Source organism: Rhipicephalus microplus, unplaced genomic scaffold (assembly GCF_043290135.1).
Source record: "Rhipicephalus microplus isolate Deutch F79 unplaced genomic scaffold, USDA_Rmic scaffold_15, whole genome shotgun sequence".
Classification (NCBI taxonomy): domain Eukaryota; kingdom Metazoa; phylum Arthropoda; class Arachnida; order Ixodida; family Ixodidae; genus Rhipicephalus; species Rhipicephalus microplus.
Genome location: NW_027464588.1, coordinates 6,171,903 through 6,188,442, shown reverse-complemented (window position 1 = coordinate 6,188,442; position 16,540 = coordinate 6,171,903). Strand labels below are relative to the sequence as shown.

General features: G+C 44.6%; 1 protein-coding gene across 1 annotated transcript in view; it reads right to left on the bottom strand.

The window, feature by feature from the left end:
- Positions 1–16,099, bottom strand: part of LOC142784740 (solute carrier family 41 member 1-like) — a 35,156-nt gene extending 19,057 nt beyond the window's left edge. Inside the window, exons 1-3 of the mRNA XM_075883239.1 lie at positions 15,767–16,099; positions 12,971–13,078; positions 5,725–5,796 (exon numbers count right to left, since the gene is read on the bottom strand). Of these exons, the coding sequence (XP_075739354.1) occupies positions 5,725–5,796; positions 12,971–13,078; positions 15,767–16,099 (513 nt within the window). The remainder of the gene's footprint in view (positions 1–5,724; positions 5,797–12,970; positions 13,079–15,766) is intronic.
- Between the last annotated feature and the right edge of the window lie 441 nt (positions 16,100–16,540).

Genomic DNA, 16,540 nt, shown 5'->3' with positions numbered 1-16,540 from the left:
GAAGCTTAGGCAGTGATCACAAACCTATCAAGCTGAGTTTTGGGAAAAAAGAAATAGGAAAGATGGCATTACGAGCAACCACACGTAATATTTATTCAGAAATGCGAATAGAAATGGCAGCTAAAGAGATTGAGAGAATAATCACAGAGGATAATAAAGAAAACTGGACGTACACAAATATAACTCGATAGTTTGAGTAGGAACTTGCTTAGATACGAGTCAAATCAGCCTGGAATAGCAGACACAAGCCCAAGCGCTGGCGGGATGATGAAGGTAAGGGATCCATAGTAAGACGTCAGGAAGCTTCCAAGAAACACAGGTATGCTAACCAGAAGGGTGAACCGGAAGATGATGTGAAAATAAAGTGGGATAACTTTTTCAGCTCCAGAAGGAACCTCCCAGTTTGATCAGTAAAAAGATAAGGGGGGGCCCAATGAATGGCGGAATAAACAGGAAGTTTAGAAAGGCAGCTGCAAACTTTTCGAACCATCTCAATTCTCTGAGTAATAAGACAAGCCTAAAACAGAGGTTTATAACTACAGCCAAAGGGGTCAGACTAGAAGGGAATGAGGCAATGGAATTTATAATAACAATGATGACAGAAAGCTTTAAACACTAAGACAGCGCTGCATGCACCGTACCAGATGAGGATGGACCAATAAGCTGAGTGGCTCCCTTGCGACAAGGAGAGCGGTAAAGGGCAGAAAAAAAGTGTTCCTAATAGCACATCAACGGGCCCTGACGACATCCGAATCATGGATAATAAAGAAACTAGGACCAACCTCTAAGCAAACATTAAGAGAGGCAGCGAGCAAAGTATTAATAGATGGTGAAGCTCACGATTGGTGGAAGCTAAGCAGGATGAGCATGATCTATAAAGTAAAGGGGGCTAAAGCCGATATATACAACTACCGTCTCATAACAGTGACAGCAGTAGTTTACAGGCTGGTGATGCAGATTGTAAAGAAAAGTTTACAGCCATGGGTGGACAACGACGAGGTGCCAAAGAACTACAAAATATGTTTTGTAAACGAAGAAGGTTGGAAGACAAACTGTTTTCATTTATGCGTTGTAATAAAATAGCGGAAAAAGAACATATGCCCCTGTGACTGACCTTTCTAGATATCAAGGGAGCTTATGATAGTGCGATTCAAGAAGACTTGTGGAGAATACTGGACACACTAGATGTGGAAGATGGAATACCTAATCTTCTAAAGGACATTTTTAAAAGCATCAAAGTAGTTATCAAATGGGAAGAACAGGTATCTGAACCTATTGAGATACGACGCGGGCTTGGACCGGGATATCTCTTGTCACCTTTGTTATTTATGCTGTATCTCTAGGTACTAGAAGCCAAGTTAGAGAAGAGTCGACTCGAATACAGCCTCTTTTTTGCCAAGCAAGAGAAACACATTGAACAGTCATTACCAGCATTGATGTACGCAGATGATATAGTAATATTAACAGACAACAAGGGATATCGGCAGAGATTCATAGACATCTGTGATAATGATGGAGATAGGTTAAATTGGAAGTTCTGCAGGGAAAATATTGCAATCATTTTTATTGATAAGGCAGTGATCATAAGATACAAGAAGTGACGCATAAAATAGTGGATAATTACGAATACTTGGGCGTATGAATAAATAACGGGGCTAGGTACCTAAGAGAGCACGAAAGATACGCAATAGCTAAGAACACCAGGAATGGAGCTGTAATGAAAAATAGGGCACTTTGGAACTACAATAGGTAGGACGTTGCGAGAGGAATTTAGGAAGGTGTTATGGTCTCAGGTTTGATGTTTGGCAATGCGGTCTTGTGCATGAAACCAGAAGTTCAAGCAAGATTGGAAAATAAACTAAGTGGCATCGGTAGACTTGCTTTGGAAGCATACGGGAAGACCCCAAATCAGAGGGTACACGGAGACATGGGTTGGACATTGTTTGAATGCAGGGAAGCTAGCAGCAAACGTAGAATTTGAGGAGCGATTGAGAAAATTGGGAGAGGAGCGTTGGATTAGGAACGATTTCAGTTACTTGTACATGAAGAAAGTCGGTACTAAATGAAGGAAACTAAATCGAATCTGTCAAGCAAGTATTTAGACAACAGCAGAATGCAACGGTTAAAAAAAGGGAAAGAAAACAGAAAAGGGACATGTGAAAGGTGGGATTGCTTACAAAATCATCCCTGGAGAGCTACCGAACTTTTAAGAACGAAATTGCAAGGGAAAAGATGTACGATAATTCTCGAGGTATTTCTCTGCTCTGCGAGGCTAGAACGGGACAATTGCAGACCAAGACGTACCGATCATATTTGAAGGCACAGACACGGTATGTATTGCGTGTGGAGAGCAGAAAAAAACGGCTGAACCTTTGATAATGCTTTGTAAAGGACTTCGCCGTATAGCCGAAGATACTGGCGCCAATTTTTTAAAAGCATTGGGGTTTAGTGACAGTGAAGGCAAAATAGTCTTTAAACGGGTAGAAATAACCAGAAGGAGGCTAAGTGATTGGTGGCTACAATCGAGGCGCGAGTGAAACTCAATCCTTAAACACACAGTGGTAGGTGTGTTGGCTAGGTGACTTTATGGCTAGGTGGCTGAGCCACACCGCCTGATCAAATGGGTACAGCCGGATTCAACCATTCATCCAGCCACTCGTCAGCGTCGTTCATAGCACCCAGCTATTTCAAAGAGATCTGACACGCCCACCGACATCATCTGGCTTTAACTCCACTTTCCCCACGAACGCTCACCTCGCGAACAATCGCCGCATGCCGAAAGTAACAGGCGACGCGCGTTGCGTTGCTCTGTCGCCGGGCCAGGCATTGGTCTGTAAGTGGTGTTTATAGGTGACCTTAGTGCGAGTTTCTCGTCCAATCAGTCCCACTTTACCGGCAGCCACATTTTCTTCTCTAGTTGTGCTCTCCCCCTAAACTATTTGAACTACCACAAGCATCTGTCGCCACAAGGGTTTGTTTATTCCTTAATTATGGGTGCCAGTCGTGGGGATAGAGATGTATGACCAAGCAACAACGTGGATGCATCCATGTTAACCAATAGACATCGTGCAAGCCCTCTTACCTCAATGTACTATTAACTTTAAACTAGTTCCCTAAGGATGCATATTAGTTTCGTGTTTTACTGACTCCTATCATGGAGGGATCAGCAATGTTTTAGGGGCGAAGCTTCTCATTTCGTGGGTCGCGCGTCCGTGATGTATGTAATAGTAGTAGGTAGCCACCTCTTGTTTAGTCTTTGGAATGTCCGCTGGATGGTGGTCTTTTATAAGATGAATATATGATGAAAAGACGCGAGATGGCGGTACTTGAAGCGTTCACTTGATGGATGAACTGACGAACGGACGGAGAGATACAGATTCACGGACGGACACACGGATGCACAGACGGACACACGCACGGATGCTCATATGGACGGACGGACGCATGGAAGAATGCATGGACAGACGCACGGACAGGCAGACGGACAGACGCAGAGACGGACACACGGACGGGCATGAATGAATGGACGTACGCATCGATGGTTGCAAGGGTGGACGCGTGGACGGTCGCCGGATGGACGGAAGCAAGAACAAACAGATGGATGGGAGCGCGAATGAACTGACAAACGTTTCGTTCCACTCATCATCATTCATTCTGTGGTTGTGCTGTGATGTTTTTAAGAACCACGGCAAGACAATTGTTACGCATTGTAGTATGGTGGTACACCTACAAATAGTTTTCCTATCTCATTTTCACGGCAATAAAGTTACCTTCATACCAACAACGTGTAGTCTTATTATAAAGGGCTGAATTAGCCTATTATACAGACAAAAGTGAACTTCCTGAACAATTACAGGAAATCCACGCAGTAACTGATGATGAGTGGGGCAAAGCGTCTGTCTGTGAGTCTGTCTGTCTGTCTGCCTGTCTGTCTGTCTGTCGGTCGGTCGGTCGGTCGGTCGGTCAGTGCATCCACCCTTCCGTCCGTCTGTCTGTGTGTTTTTCTGTCCATCTGTCCACTGCTATCACACTAGGGCACGCATTAGTTGGACAAACAGATGGACGGGCATTTCACCCCACTCATCATTACGAATTCCGTACATATGATGTGAATTTCTTATTATGAATGCACAATCTGTCCTCTATATTCATAAACTATATAAAAACTGCTAATGCCACCTAGAGAGATTTCTGAAGACACATATATACAACGCCATCTAGTGAGCAATTTTTAAAACTGACTAAAAGAGGCTACTACAACAGACTATTAGAGAGAAGGGATGTACCCACAACCTCAAAAGCTTCGCACATAAAATATGTAACTCTACTCTCTCCAGCAATGCAAACTTTGCGCTAATGGTAATAGAAAGTACCACAAAAGGGGAAAAATTTCAGCATTACATTTGAAAAACTGCTATTTGTAGAGTAGCGGCCGTTTGTGATTCTATAATGAAAATGTAAACTTTTCTGGTGATGTTACGTTTCATGTTTAAATTCAAGTAACGTGAACTTTGTTATCAAATTTATTCAAGACAGCTACAGCGAACATTTACCATAGAGGATAATTTAGTCTTTTTTTGTCTCAACGGCACACTGAAGCCTTTATGAATTGCCAAATAACAATCAACCTATGAACTCATACCCGTCAACCTACGTTTTACAAGTTCTTGCGACTTTGAAAAATAACTTTTTTTGCATATATCTCCCAAAGTGGTGATTCTACTCGAGTGTGGCCTGTGTGAATACTTGTCAATTCTATCGTGCTCCCGAATCGAACTCTTTGTTGATATTTTTGTAAAAAAACGATTGCTGCAAAGTTTTGCAGAGACCCGCGTAGTAAATATAAAGGAATGCGACTTCAACCTATATACTGAATATTTTATTTACTGTTATATTTATTTTTTTATTGCTTAATAATTGTCCAGATAGAACAACGCGGCAAGACAAACTGTAGTATACATGGTGTTTTGCATATAGTTAAAACAAGTGCGTCCGCAGATTGTGACCAATTAAGGGAGCAAATCAGTGTTAGCGTGCTCAGAGTTGCATTTTATGATTACAATGGAGAAGTTTGCCCCTACAACATGTGCCAATGCCACACTTGTTTTCTGTTTCCCCAAAATGGTGAGAGCTCTGCATCTACAGGAGCAGCTTCCACATTCATCAACCTGTAGTACTTCCAACGAAACTAACCCATCCATGTCCCCTGTGTATTCCTACTTGAAATACTTAACAAGAAATACTTTTTTCGATTTTATAGTCTAAAGCATGTTTTTATCATTCATAGTTTTGATACACGTGAACTACATTAGTGTCAGTGCTGGCATAACAGACCACAGATAATTACTCATTTGTTTCGTACAGCAGACAAGTTTTCACAAGAAGTTATCATCATCTAGGCCTTTTTCAAGATACCCCACAGGCAGGAATTTTATAACCGCAGTATGGAAGGATGGATAGCAATGCTACACGGAATTCCTACTTACACAAAACTAAATCTAACAAAAGTAGTGGTTTTCAGTGAAAGCAATGAACATTGCACTGCAGAACTAAATGGTAAAACTATAGATTAGGTTGGTTTGTTTATATAATTATTCATCCTATATAGTAATCTCAATTACGACCACTTAATTAATCATGTAAAATATATTCACCTTACAGTTCACTATCAAAAGCTTTCGAAGATTGTAGCAGTAAATAAATGAGCAAAAATAGGTACGTTACCTGCAAGAGTGCGATGTTTGCAAATATCATGGGTAGTTGTTCGCGAACCCGGTTCAAGTTGCCCAAGTTTGCCTGCGAGATAAATAAAATATACCTTGTAGTATACTGCATTCAGAAACAAGGTAGAACTATTTTAAGTATAGGATATACTCTACTCTAAAAGAGCCTCAAAGGGGGCCTGTGACACTATTTGAACACGTATTTATCATTAGATCTTCTGTTGCTGTGGAACCCACCAGTATCGTTGCACACACGACAACGTCAAAATTGACGCAGTTGTAATTTATTTCACGGCATAAACTGCCTTTTTTCAGGCTACCGTGACACACAGTGGCTATTTTTATTATGAGAAGTGACGTCATGTCATGTGGCGTGACGACAAACACCGAACTATTTTGATTAGCTTGATGCGAGAAATAGCACGCCATATTCATATGGTGGTAGCTAGGCCTACGAGTGAATGCTAAAACAGCAAAAATCTTTTTTTATATTTTCTCAGAAAGGATTCATTCCTCTTTCGAAATGATGTGTTTTCGGAAAAAAGAACACAGCACTTAGCCTGCGAACGATGCTATGGTACACCGGCAACTAAAAGTGGAAATTTGTACGGAGTTTTTAGCGAGCGAAAAATGCAACAGGCGGTGAACGCCCGCGTTGCCGTATAGAACGCACCTTGCATGCAAACTGAGAACTGACCTTGCCCAAAGCGCATGTGTGTATCTTACATAAAGTGACCATGGGAGCATCTGCTACTCGACGCACGTGGTTTGTAGTAAGCACACCATCACGTCCTCAAAAAAAGCAATCAAGAGGTATTGTGTGAAAGCCACCAAGAGATGACATTTTTAGGATGTCCTTATGAGACGCGCGCTTTGATTGGAAGTGGTCTTTGACGTCATCAGGCGAGTAACATGTGAAAGAGAACGTTTCTCGTTGTCGTCTGCTAAAGTATTGAACTTTGAGGACTCATAATTTCACTTTCTGTGCACCAATTTTCATCATTCTTGTTGCATTTGATTTAGTAATCACGGGTACACGCGTTTCAGTGCTGAATAGGGTTGCAGTAAAAGTGTCGCGGGGCCCTTCAAGCCATCTCAGTACATATTCAGTCCTACGCCCTTATTCATACACGCTCTTTGTCTTGAGCTTGACTTGCCACCACCTTCATTGCCACACAAATGCGTTTACGACAGAATGCTACCGTGCGTGGCCCTGAAGGCGGCGCCAAGGCACCACCGACGCACGACAACTGGTGCAGTCTCATGAGCCTCATATATGCAAAAAAGACTACCTGCCCCCCAATACCGCACCCTTAAAAAAGCTATAGTTTAGTCTATGAACCAATGCACAACAGGCCATGTGTGCTCCCACGAAGTCGCAATGTGGAATACAAAGTACACCCAAATTTATAATACCTCAAAGCAAACCTATGCACTCTATGTGCATCTCGCGCTTTGAAAGGAGTATTTTGTTCTTGCTGAAGCACAAGAAATTCGTTTTTGAAATATATAAATGGGGCAACACTTAAAATAATTTTGGTAAAGCAGCAGTGACTACGTGTGTTTGACGGGTTCTCGTTTTCCTAAAGGTATAAAAATTTTATTAGTTCTAAGATTCGTTATACTTTTATCAAATGTAACGACTTATAAAACAAGAAAGAGCAGAACCGAGTGAATATACCATTAATAATTAGCTTGCTGGGACGTTCGGTATTCTAAATTTTAGTGAACAAATTCAGAATAATATATTCAGTATTTTCTATTCCCGAAAATTGAAGTGTACTTTCAAAATTACGTTCGGTTATGATGGGTTCAAAGTGTAACGCGAGCGAGATCAATGTCCTGTCCTTATAGTGCGTATTTCAAAAACCTCGCTGAAAATGTTTTATGTGTCATGTTACCCGAAAAGTTCAAATCGTGGATTACTTCAAAGTAAGCGATAAAGCTAAAAGTAGCTTGTGTCTATGAAGTTTTTGCATATAACTTTACTCTCTGTAGAGGGTAGCACACTTTCAACCAGAAACATTTATGCGAACTAAGTATCTGTTTTTAGATTTCTATGCACGCACAACATGGCTGCAAGGGAATACACGCCTTAACATCCGTGACTTTTGTCATCTGTGGCCGGCTTCAAACCACGACGTCATTATGATTATCGGGTGTTATTACTCCAAGTGGCAATGTACTCCTGTACCGCGCGATTTTTATAGCGCTATGCCACGTTGTATTATGAAGCCTGTATACAACGCTCTTGTGTTTGTAAAGCATGAAAGTTGTTTTAACTACATTTTCAAGTAGAGGAAGTAACTTTAGCTGCATTTCCAAGCATCGCGATGGCTGTATGGCTGAATGCTTGCTTCAAAAGGAAATTTCTCTTATTCGATCCTCACTCGGTCCCGGACGTGTTTATTGTTAATTCATTTCATTTGAATCGTGTGTCAATTATGGACAAGATAATAATTTTTTGCTGCCGACGAACGATGCCGGCTCCGATGCAGACGCCAGAATATCTGCGAAACTAGCTTTCTAACGTTATCACATGAAAAAGTGTGGCTCATCCACGGGAACATTGTAAGGATGTTGGGGCAGCGTTATCAAGATGAGCTCGAACTAAAATTCGCTGACGTGTTGCAAGACCGCGCTGCCAGGACGACTTACTTTTGTGTCTGGATGACTCTTTCTGCAGCAAAGCTACACATTTATTCCTCATATGCGTGGCCGCAAGCTCTAGCTTTTTGTTAAAGTGAACCTTATAAGACTACGTCATGTTTCACCCTGTCGCCTCCTCATTTCCTCTGTCATCGTCACAAGACTCCTCCTTGCCCTAACTTCCCTTCCCACCTTCTTGCTATGCTATGTAATAATATGCATGGTTAAGGAAAATTCCTGCATTCAGTATGCGCTAGAGCCGTCATTTCGACATCTTGTCTTCAATTCTGCACTACTTTCTTCAGTGCTTCTGTATCAGCACAGCCGGAGGTCATCTTGTAACGCCTGCAGGAATCTGCACAGCGAGAGTCACCATTAACGGCCGTATTTATCCTACAGACTTCGTAGTCTTACAGCGTTGCTCGAGAGATGTCATCCTTGGCATGGACTTCTTTTGCCTCCATGGTGCTGTCATCAACCTAAGAACAAAGTCGATAACGTTATCCACAGAAGAAGCACTACCGCCGCGCACGCCGTCAGGACACCATGCCTTGATTGTGCTGGAAGAACAAGTCACCATTCCGCCTCGCTCAAGCGCCATTATTTCAGTCGGCGCTCCTAAATCACCTGACTTGGAAGGTGTCGTTGAAGGCAGTCAGCATCTGTTGGTGACCCGAAATATTTGCGTCGCAAGAGGAATTGCAGAGCTGCGGGGAGGCAAAGCAACGATTATGCTCACGAATTTCAGCAATGAGTACAAACATGTGAACAAAGGAACAACAGTCGCATACATCGAAGAAATTGTCGAAGCCACCAGTGCTTTCGCCCTCGCCGATTCTGCGGAACCTGCTCAGAGGAACCAAGCCCCTCCCATAGCTTTCGACGTCAATCCCAGACTTCCGAACGATAAGCAAGAACAGCTCAAGGCCCTGCTCCTGCAATACGAAGATTGATTTTCGTCGTCATTGAAAATTCGGCTGACCCCAATCACGAAACATCGCATCATAACCGAAGAAAATGCCAGACCACTCCGTCACAGTCCGTACAGGGTTTCGACGCGAGAACGTGAGGCCATGAAGAGACAAGTTGATGAAATGCTGCGGGATGACATTATCCAGCCGTCCAAAAGTCCATGGGCATCCCCCGTGGTGTTAGTGAAGAAAAAGGATGGGACCCTACGTTTCTGCGTCGATTATCGCCGCCTGAACAAAATCACAAGAAAGGACGTGTATCCCCTCCCAAGAATAGACGACGCACTTGATCGGCTCCTTAACGCCAAGTACTTTTCGTCAATGGACCTCAAGACTGGCTATTGGCAAATCGAAGTCGACAAAAGAGACCGAGAGAAGACGGCGTTTATAACACCGGACGGCCTCTTCGAGTTTAAGGTGATGCCCTTCGGCCTTTGCTCAGCGCCTGCAACGTTTAAACGCGTTATGGATGCAGTACTTGCAGGATTGAAGTGGCAGACTTGCCTTGTGTACTTGGACGACGTCGTCGTGTTTTCCTCGAGTTTCGACGAGCATCTTCGGCGCCTTGAAGCTGTACTTCAAGCCATCAAGACTTCCGGACTCACACTGAAGCCAGAAAAGTGCAGATTTGCGTATGAGGAGCTCTTGTTTCCGGGGCACGTTATCAGCAAGTCTGGAGTTCGTCCCAATCCACGAAAAACAGCCGCCATCGCCGACTTCCCCCCGCCCACTGACAAGAAAGCCGGTGCCGATTTCTGGGCCTGTGTGCCTATTATAGGCGGTTCGTGAAAAACTTCGCCCGCATCGCCGATCCTCTCACTAACCTTACCAAGGCCGACGTGGAGTTTAAGTGGGAAACGCCGCAGGAACACGCTTTCCAGGAGCTTAAACATCGCCTCCAGACGCCTCTGTTACTTGCCCATTTCGACGAATTCGCCGAGACAGAAATACATACTGATGCAAGCAGCGTAGGTCTTGGCGCCGTTCTTGTGCAGAGGGCTGACGAACTTGAAAGGGTTATTAGTTACGCCAGCCGATCGCTATCCAAAGCAGAAGCAAATTATTCCACAACAGAAAAGGAGTGCCTCGCCATTATCTGGGCTACGTCGAAATTTCGCCCCTACCTCTGCGGCAGGCCCTTCAAAGTTGTGAGCGACCATCACGCATTGTGTTGGCTAGCCACCTTGAAGGACCCCTCAGGTCGCCTCGCACGATGGAGCCTGAGACTTCAAGAATATGACATTACTGTCATTTACAAGTCCGGCAAAAAACACTCCGACGCCGACTGTCTCTCTCGTGCGCCTGTCGACCAACCGCTACCCGACGACCCGGATGACGACTACTTCTTAGGAACGATAACTACCAACGACTTCGCTGAACGACAGAGGGCGGACCCGGAACTTAAGGCCCTAATAGAATACCTCGAAGGCAGGACCGCCGAAGTCCCGAAGGTATTCAAGCGCGCACTTGCGTCGTTCTTTCTACGAAACGGTCTTCTACAAAAGAAAAACTTTTCACCGCTTTGAGCTAAGTACCTCCTTGTGGTGCCTTCAGCTCTGCGACCAGAACTCCTGCAGGCCCTTCACGACAATCCGACGGCAGGGCACCTCGGTGTTTCTCGCACGCTCGCGAGGATACAAGAAAGGTACTACTGGCCACGTCTTACCACCGACGTCACTCGTTATGTGAGAACATGCCGGGACTGTCAGCGACGCAAGACACCGCCGACAAGGCCAGCGGGACTTCTGCAGCCAATTGATCCACCTTGCCGACCTTTTCAGCAGATTGGTATGGACCTACTGGGGCCGTTCCCGACGTCGGCTTCGGAAACAAGTGGATCGTGGTAGCTACCGACTACCTCACCCGCTACGCCGAGACAAAAGCCCTGCCAAAAGGCAGTGCATCTGAGGTAGCTAAATTCTTCGTCGAAAATATCGTCCTACGTCATGGCGCCCCGGAGTCCTTATCACCGACAGAGGAACGGCATTCACTGCCGACTTAACTCAAGCGATCTTGGCATACAGCCAAAGAAACCACCGCCGGACGACAGCGTACCACCCACAGACCAACGGCCTCACCGAGCGGCCTAACAAGACGATCGCCGACATGCTGTCAATGTACGTCGATGTCGAACACAAGACGTGGGACGCCATTCTGCCGTATGTGACCTTCGCATACAACACGGCGGTGCAGGAGACGACGCAGATATCTCCATACAAATTGGTCTACGGAAGGAGCCCGGCAACGAAGCTCGATGCCATGTTACCCAACGTCACCGACGAAGAAAACCTCGATGTGAGCGAGTACCTTCAACGCGCCGAAGAAGCCCGACAACTTGCGCGTCTCCGTATCAAGAATCAACAGACAACCGACAGCCACCGTTACAACCTTCGACGACGCTTCGTGGAATATCAGCCCGGTGAACGTGTTTGGGTGTGGACGCCGATACGCCGACGTGGACTAAGTGAAAAGCTTCTGCGACGGTACTTCGGACCGTACAGGGTGGTTCGACGGCTCGGCCCACTTGATTACGAGGTTGTCCTCGACGGCATCACGAACTCTCAACGACGCCGATCGCGACCTGAAGTCGTCCATGTCGCGCGCCTCAAGCCGTTTCATGCGCGTTAACAAGCTGAACTTCATTGCTGAATTCATTGTACTTTCTTGCGTTATTATTGTACTTTCATCTTTAGTTAAAGCATCGGGACGATGCCTTTTCTTCAGAGGGGGGCAATGCCACGTTCCATTTCCCAAGTTTTTGTTATCGTCCCAAAACACCACACGATTCTCAGCGCAAACCGCGCCTGCAATTTTCTAGAAGGTTCCGGACTGTAGTAGATCATTTCGATAAGATCACGCCCACTGTGCGAACGGTACAGATTGTTCTGGAACCTAGGCCACCGCCAGCGATAACGCTAGAATATTCGACGGTAAGAGTATAAATGCCGACGCGCTTCGCCGCTTGTCAGTTGTTGATCGAAGGCCGACGCTCCGTTCGCCGCTATCAGTCCGAGACTACTATCTGTGCGAGACTGCTGCTGTAATTGGACTTTCCGTTTACCGGGCACAGGTTCACCCAAATGAACAGTTAAATCCCAACACGAAGTCTCCTGTCTTCGGCCACGTCACGACCCCGTGACACTATTTTAGGCCACACTGGTTCAAATATTGGCTACAATTTGTCTAGCAGCTGTACTTAGCTAGCTTCAGGATACCATCTTATAGACGATTCCTCTTCAAATCTTCTGAAAATATTGCGAAATACCAGTAGTGAAGCGGGGAACACGCTTATTAACAAAACTGCGAGTATTAGGGTGAGTCAGATACTTCAGTTAGGCGTCTTAAAAGTGTGCCTAAACAAGGAACAATGGGTTCGTTGTTTTATGACATGCAAACATCAAAAGGAGCTTACGCTATGGAAGACGCCATCGAAAATCAATAAGTTTTGTAATTTAAGTGAGGGTGTGATTAAAATTTAAGCATGATACTCTACAGAGCAACTGAAAGCTACAGTCTTACAGGCACGCATGAAAACGTACATTCGAATAGTGCAAGTGGAATAGACAAACGAGGACGTGGATTAGTTCTGTATTATGTGGGCCGAGGAGTGGCACACTCAATACGCACCTGGGTGCTAAGCCTCGCAACCAGGGTCTGCTCCAGGTTGCCACTGAGTCCCAGCAAGGGTGGAATGACCACGAATATGTGGTGCACTATCACATACACCGGCCACTCCTGCATTGTTGAAATGAGAACATATAGAGCAGGCTCAAACATGGTGTAGTCGCAAAACAGAATGCGGTGTCCCCCAACACCAATAAAAGTCCGAACATTTTTTCTCTCAATTGTTTGCATCTTATTACAGAGGAGCTAAACTCAACAAGTGTCGCTTAAGCTTTCCTGCGAGCAATCAAACGATATTGCTATGATTTAGTCCAGCTTGAAAATTTCTAGAAATTTTTGGTTGTGATCAGTAAGACCCATATCCACGTGTCGTACTAGAACTTGAGCGACCACCTCATGTTGCAATGCTTGTATAAACAAAAGCTATATATTTTTAATTTCAGTAAGGGTAAAACCTGTTTTACTAACCATTCGACCAGAACACGTAAGCATAGCATATGTGGCCACTTTTAACATTGAAAAAAATAGATTTCAGTTGTATCATACATTAAAACAGAGCTTTAATTAGAACTTTTGAAACAATGCGAATAGTTTTTATACGTTCAATTTGACGGAACTCTATTTACAAAGACCTAATGATGGTTTAAATTGGATAGTTACTCAACCCAACAAGTCCGACTATTTTTAGAAGGTGGTTTCTTTTGGTCAGCCACTTTGTATATATTAAATACGTGGCCGTCAAAAACAATAACCCCAATCTGTTTGGTCGTGCTTAAGGAGGCAAAAAGTTCGCTGCGATTTCCTTACTAAATTCATAAGTTGCAACTAGAACCATTCACTTTGAAATACGAGGTAATACAATTACTGCGAATGAAGGATACTGAAACTACGCAATACAACAGTTTATATTCCGCAGTATTACCGCAGGTCGTGCAGTGCAGTTTTAAAGAGCGCGATGGGGAACAATTTATCAGTTTGAAGGTTTCGAAGCTTGAGAATACGCGAATATTCAATTCAGGGTATGTGATTAGGACTGTGATGGGAAATATCTTACACGTTACTTTTGTTTTGCCGAAATACTTGAAGACATTGTTAAAAGTGACACGCACACGACCAGTGCATGCACATTACCTCAATGAAGTGTCTAGTGTCGTAAATGTGGGTTGCTCTCTTTTTTATAGAATAAAGTTTTGGTACGCTCCATTGAGCTAATCCTGCAGTGAAGGCACGTCAAGCGTGTATCAAAGCCTTATTTTTTAGCAAGTTTCTTCTGTGGAAAATGCTATGGCACTGGCAATGTGTGATATATAAGCAACTTATTGGGTTTAACCGCCAGCCATCTGAAAGTTGAGTAGTGCTCGAATGTTATGATGAAACTGCAACAAATTTGTGAATCAATCTAAAAATGATGTAGTGCCTCAAGTCAATAGTTGCATATATAGCATCATTGGAGTGTGTACAGAAGAGACACAGGGACGCGGCATTCTATTAATCACTTAAAATGGTGTTTGTAGAGTTTGCCTGATACGTTTGTTCAATTATGAACACACAGATATTTTAAACTATTAGCAGCTGAAGACACCTGACGTTGCATTTCAGGAACTTTCTACTTCCCGTCTTCAACTCAGGCTAGCCCTTGGGTGAAGGAAGTCTCCGCATAATTTCCTATTTCTTAACCAATTGTAAAGCACGTTGTCGTTTGGATTTCGCCAACGGAGAGGGAGGGGGGGTGAGTGCGATTAAAATTCTCTCTCACATTAACTGGGCAGCCCTACTTACGCCCACGATAGGATCTCTAGATTTATCGGTTTTACCACAAATGTGTTATTGCCGAGGTGCACCACAACTCCGCTGACCTATTCCCGTCACTGATATCGCGCAAAATATATCCTAACCGATGGCAAACTTCTCTCCGGGTTTTGAACATACAGCCTCCCAATGCACAGCGGGCGGCACAAAACCACTAGGCCATGGAGTGTACGTTGTCCAGCTTTTCATATACACTTTATGGCGTTCAGTGCGTTCACATCTGTAACAAAATGGCCCGCAAGACGTGCATTGGGCACGCGGTAAAGGTCGTCGTCCTGTGTCTGAAGATGCGCGCGCGTCTTCACAAAACGTGGTCGTTCATGCACGCCCGCTAATCTCGCGATTAAGGCGCTATGTACCTCTTCCACGGCAAGATTGCTTTTAAGTTACAGTAGTTAAGGAGAGCACGAGGGTTGCTTCGCTAGCTACTCGATTTCTGTTTATCCAAAGCTGCTCACACACGAATAAGTAAGAATTCGATCCGCGACAGTTGTTACTCTGCGCGCGTCCTGTGTATGCTACTTTGGTGCGTGCTTTCTCCTTGAGCTGCCCGCTGCAAGTTTCGAACTGCTTGCCGTTCTTTGCGTGACAGTATAGTTTGTTTCTGTAGCATATATTCGTTCTCCTTTGTGCACGAACAAAACAGAATAAACTGTAAACTCCTTCTGTTATGACACGTTTCTCTTTCCTGATATACTGATTCCCAGACAGAGAGATCAGCTATGTTTTCTCACATATTCTACTTTTATTTGTACTCTCGTTTTCTTCCTTTTTTTTCATGGAGCGGCTCCGATTGCTGCCTCACAAAATATTCACAATTGAGAGATAGCGCCTTCTTGTTTCTGTCTGTTTTTTTTTCTTTCTTCATTTGTGAGTGTCTCCGTTGTTACAACAATGCATTTTATATTTCACAACGTTTATCAAAATTGTTTATGGAGCTGTTATTTTGAGTGACTCAGAAGCTCGCTGTTACACTCCAGCCATTTTTACCTTGACCACGTCGAGCAGGATGCCAGCCAAGGTAGAGCCGAAGCCAGCCAGGATAAAGGGCACGAACACTTGAAGCGCCGTCGAGATCAGCTGAGCGTTTATCGTTCGTTCACCAGGAGTGGCGCTCCCAATAGCCGTGTGTGGCACACTTGCATGGCCGATAAGGGCAGTGCCAACGCAGGCGTCAATCGAGAGGGGTGCACCCACCTCGGACGGACAAGGATCCGGCGTTGGTGAAAGCATGAACGACGCCTGGCCAGTCTCACGAACAGGAAACGACAAGCTTACGTCGTCGTTGCGAGGGTCCTGACGGCCTTCCTCCGAGGATACCATGGTGGATGGCCGCATCGAAGCTACAGTGCGTAAGCGTTGCAAAAACTCTAATCTGCTGCCTTCATTTTACGCAATCTGCCGCTTTGTGGAGACATCATTGGACTGGGTTTTAAACAGCGTAAGACTTGGTTTAGTTGCTTGCGCGTAGGAACGTGTAGGCGATGTGCTAAAGATATTAAGACATTCCGAACTGTGCCTAAAATAGACCCTTTTCAAAATTGTAAAGTTTGCTTTCTTGCTATGTGGCTGGAGCGAATATTGGTGGCTTGTCATTCTGTCCGAATAGCTTGTTTGAGCGGGTCTCGCGTACACAAGATTGAGAAAAATGTTGCCTCACCTCTCAAAATTAAGCACTCATAATATACAAGACCGAGCACGTTCAACTAGGACTCAGGCGTGCGCTCGAAGGGGGCAGAAGGGACGGCGGCACCCCCTAGTCAC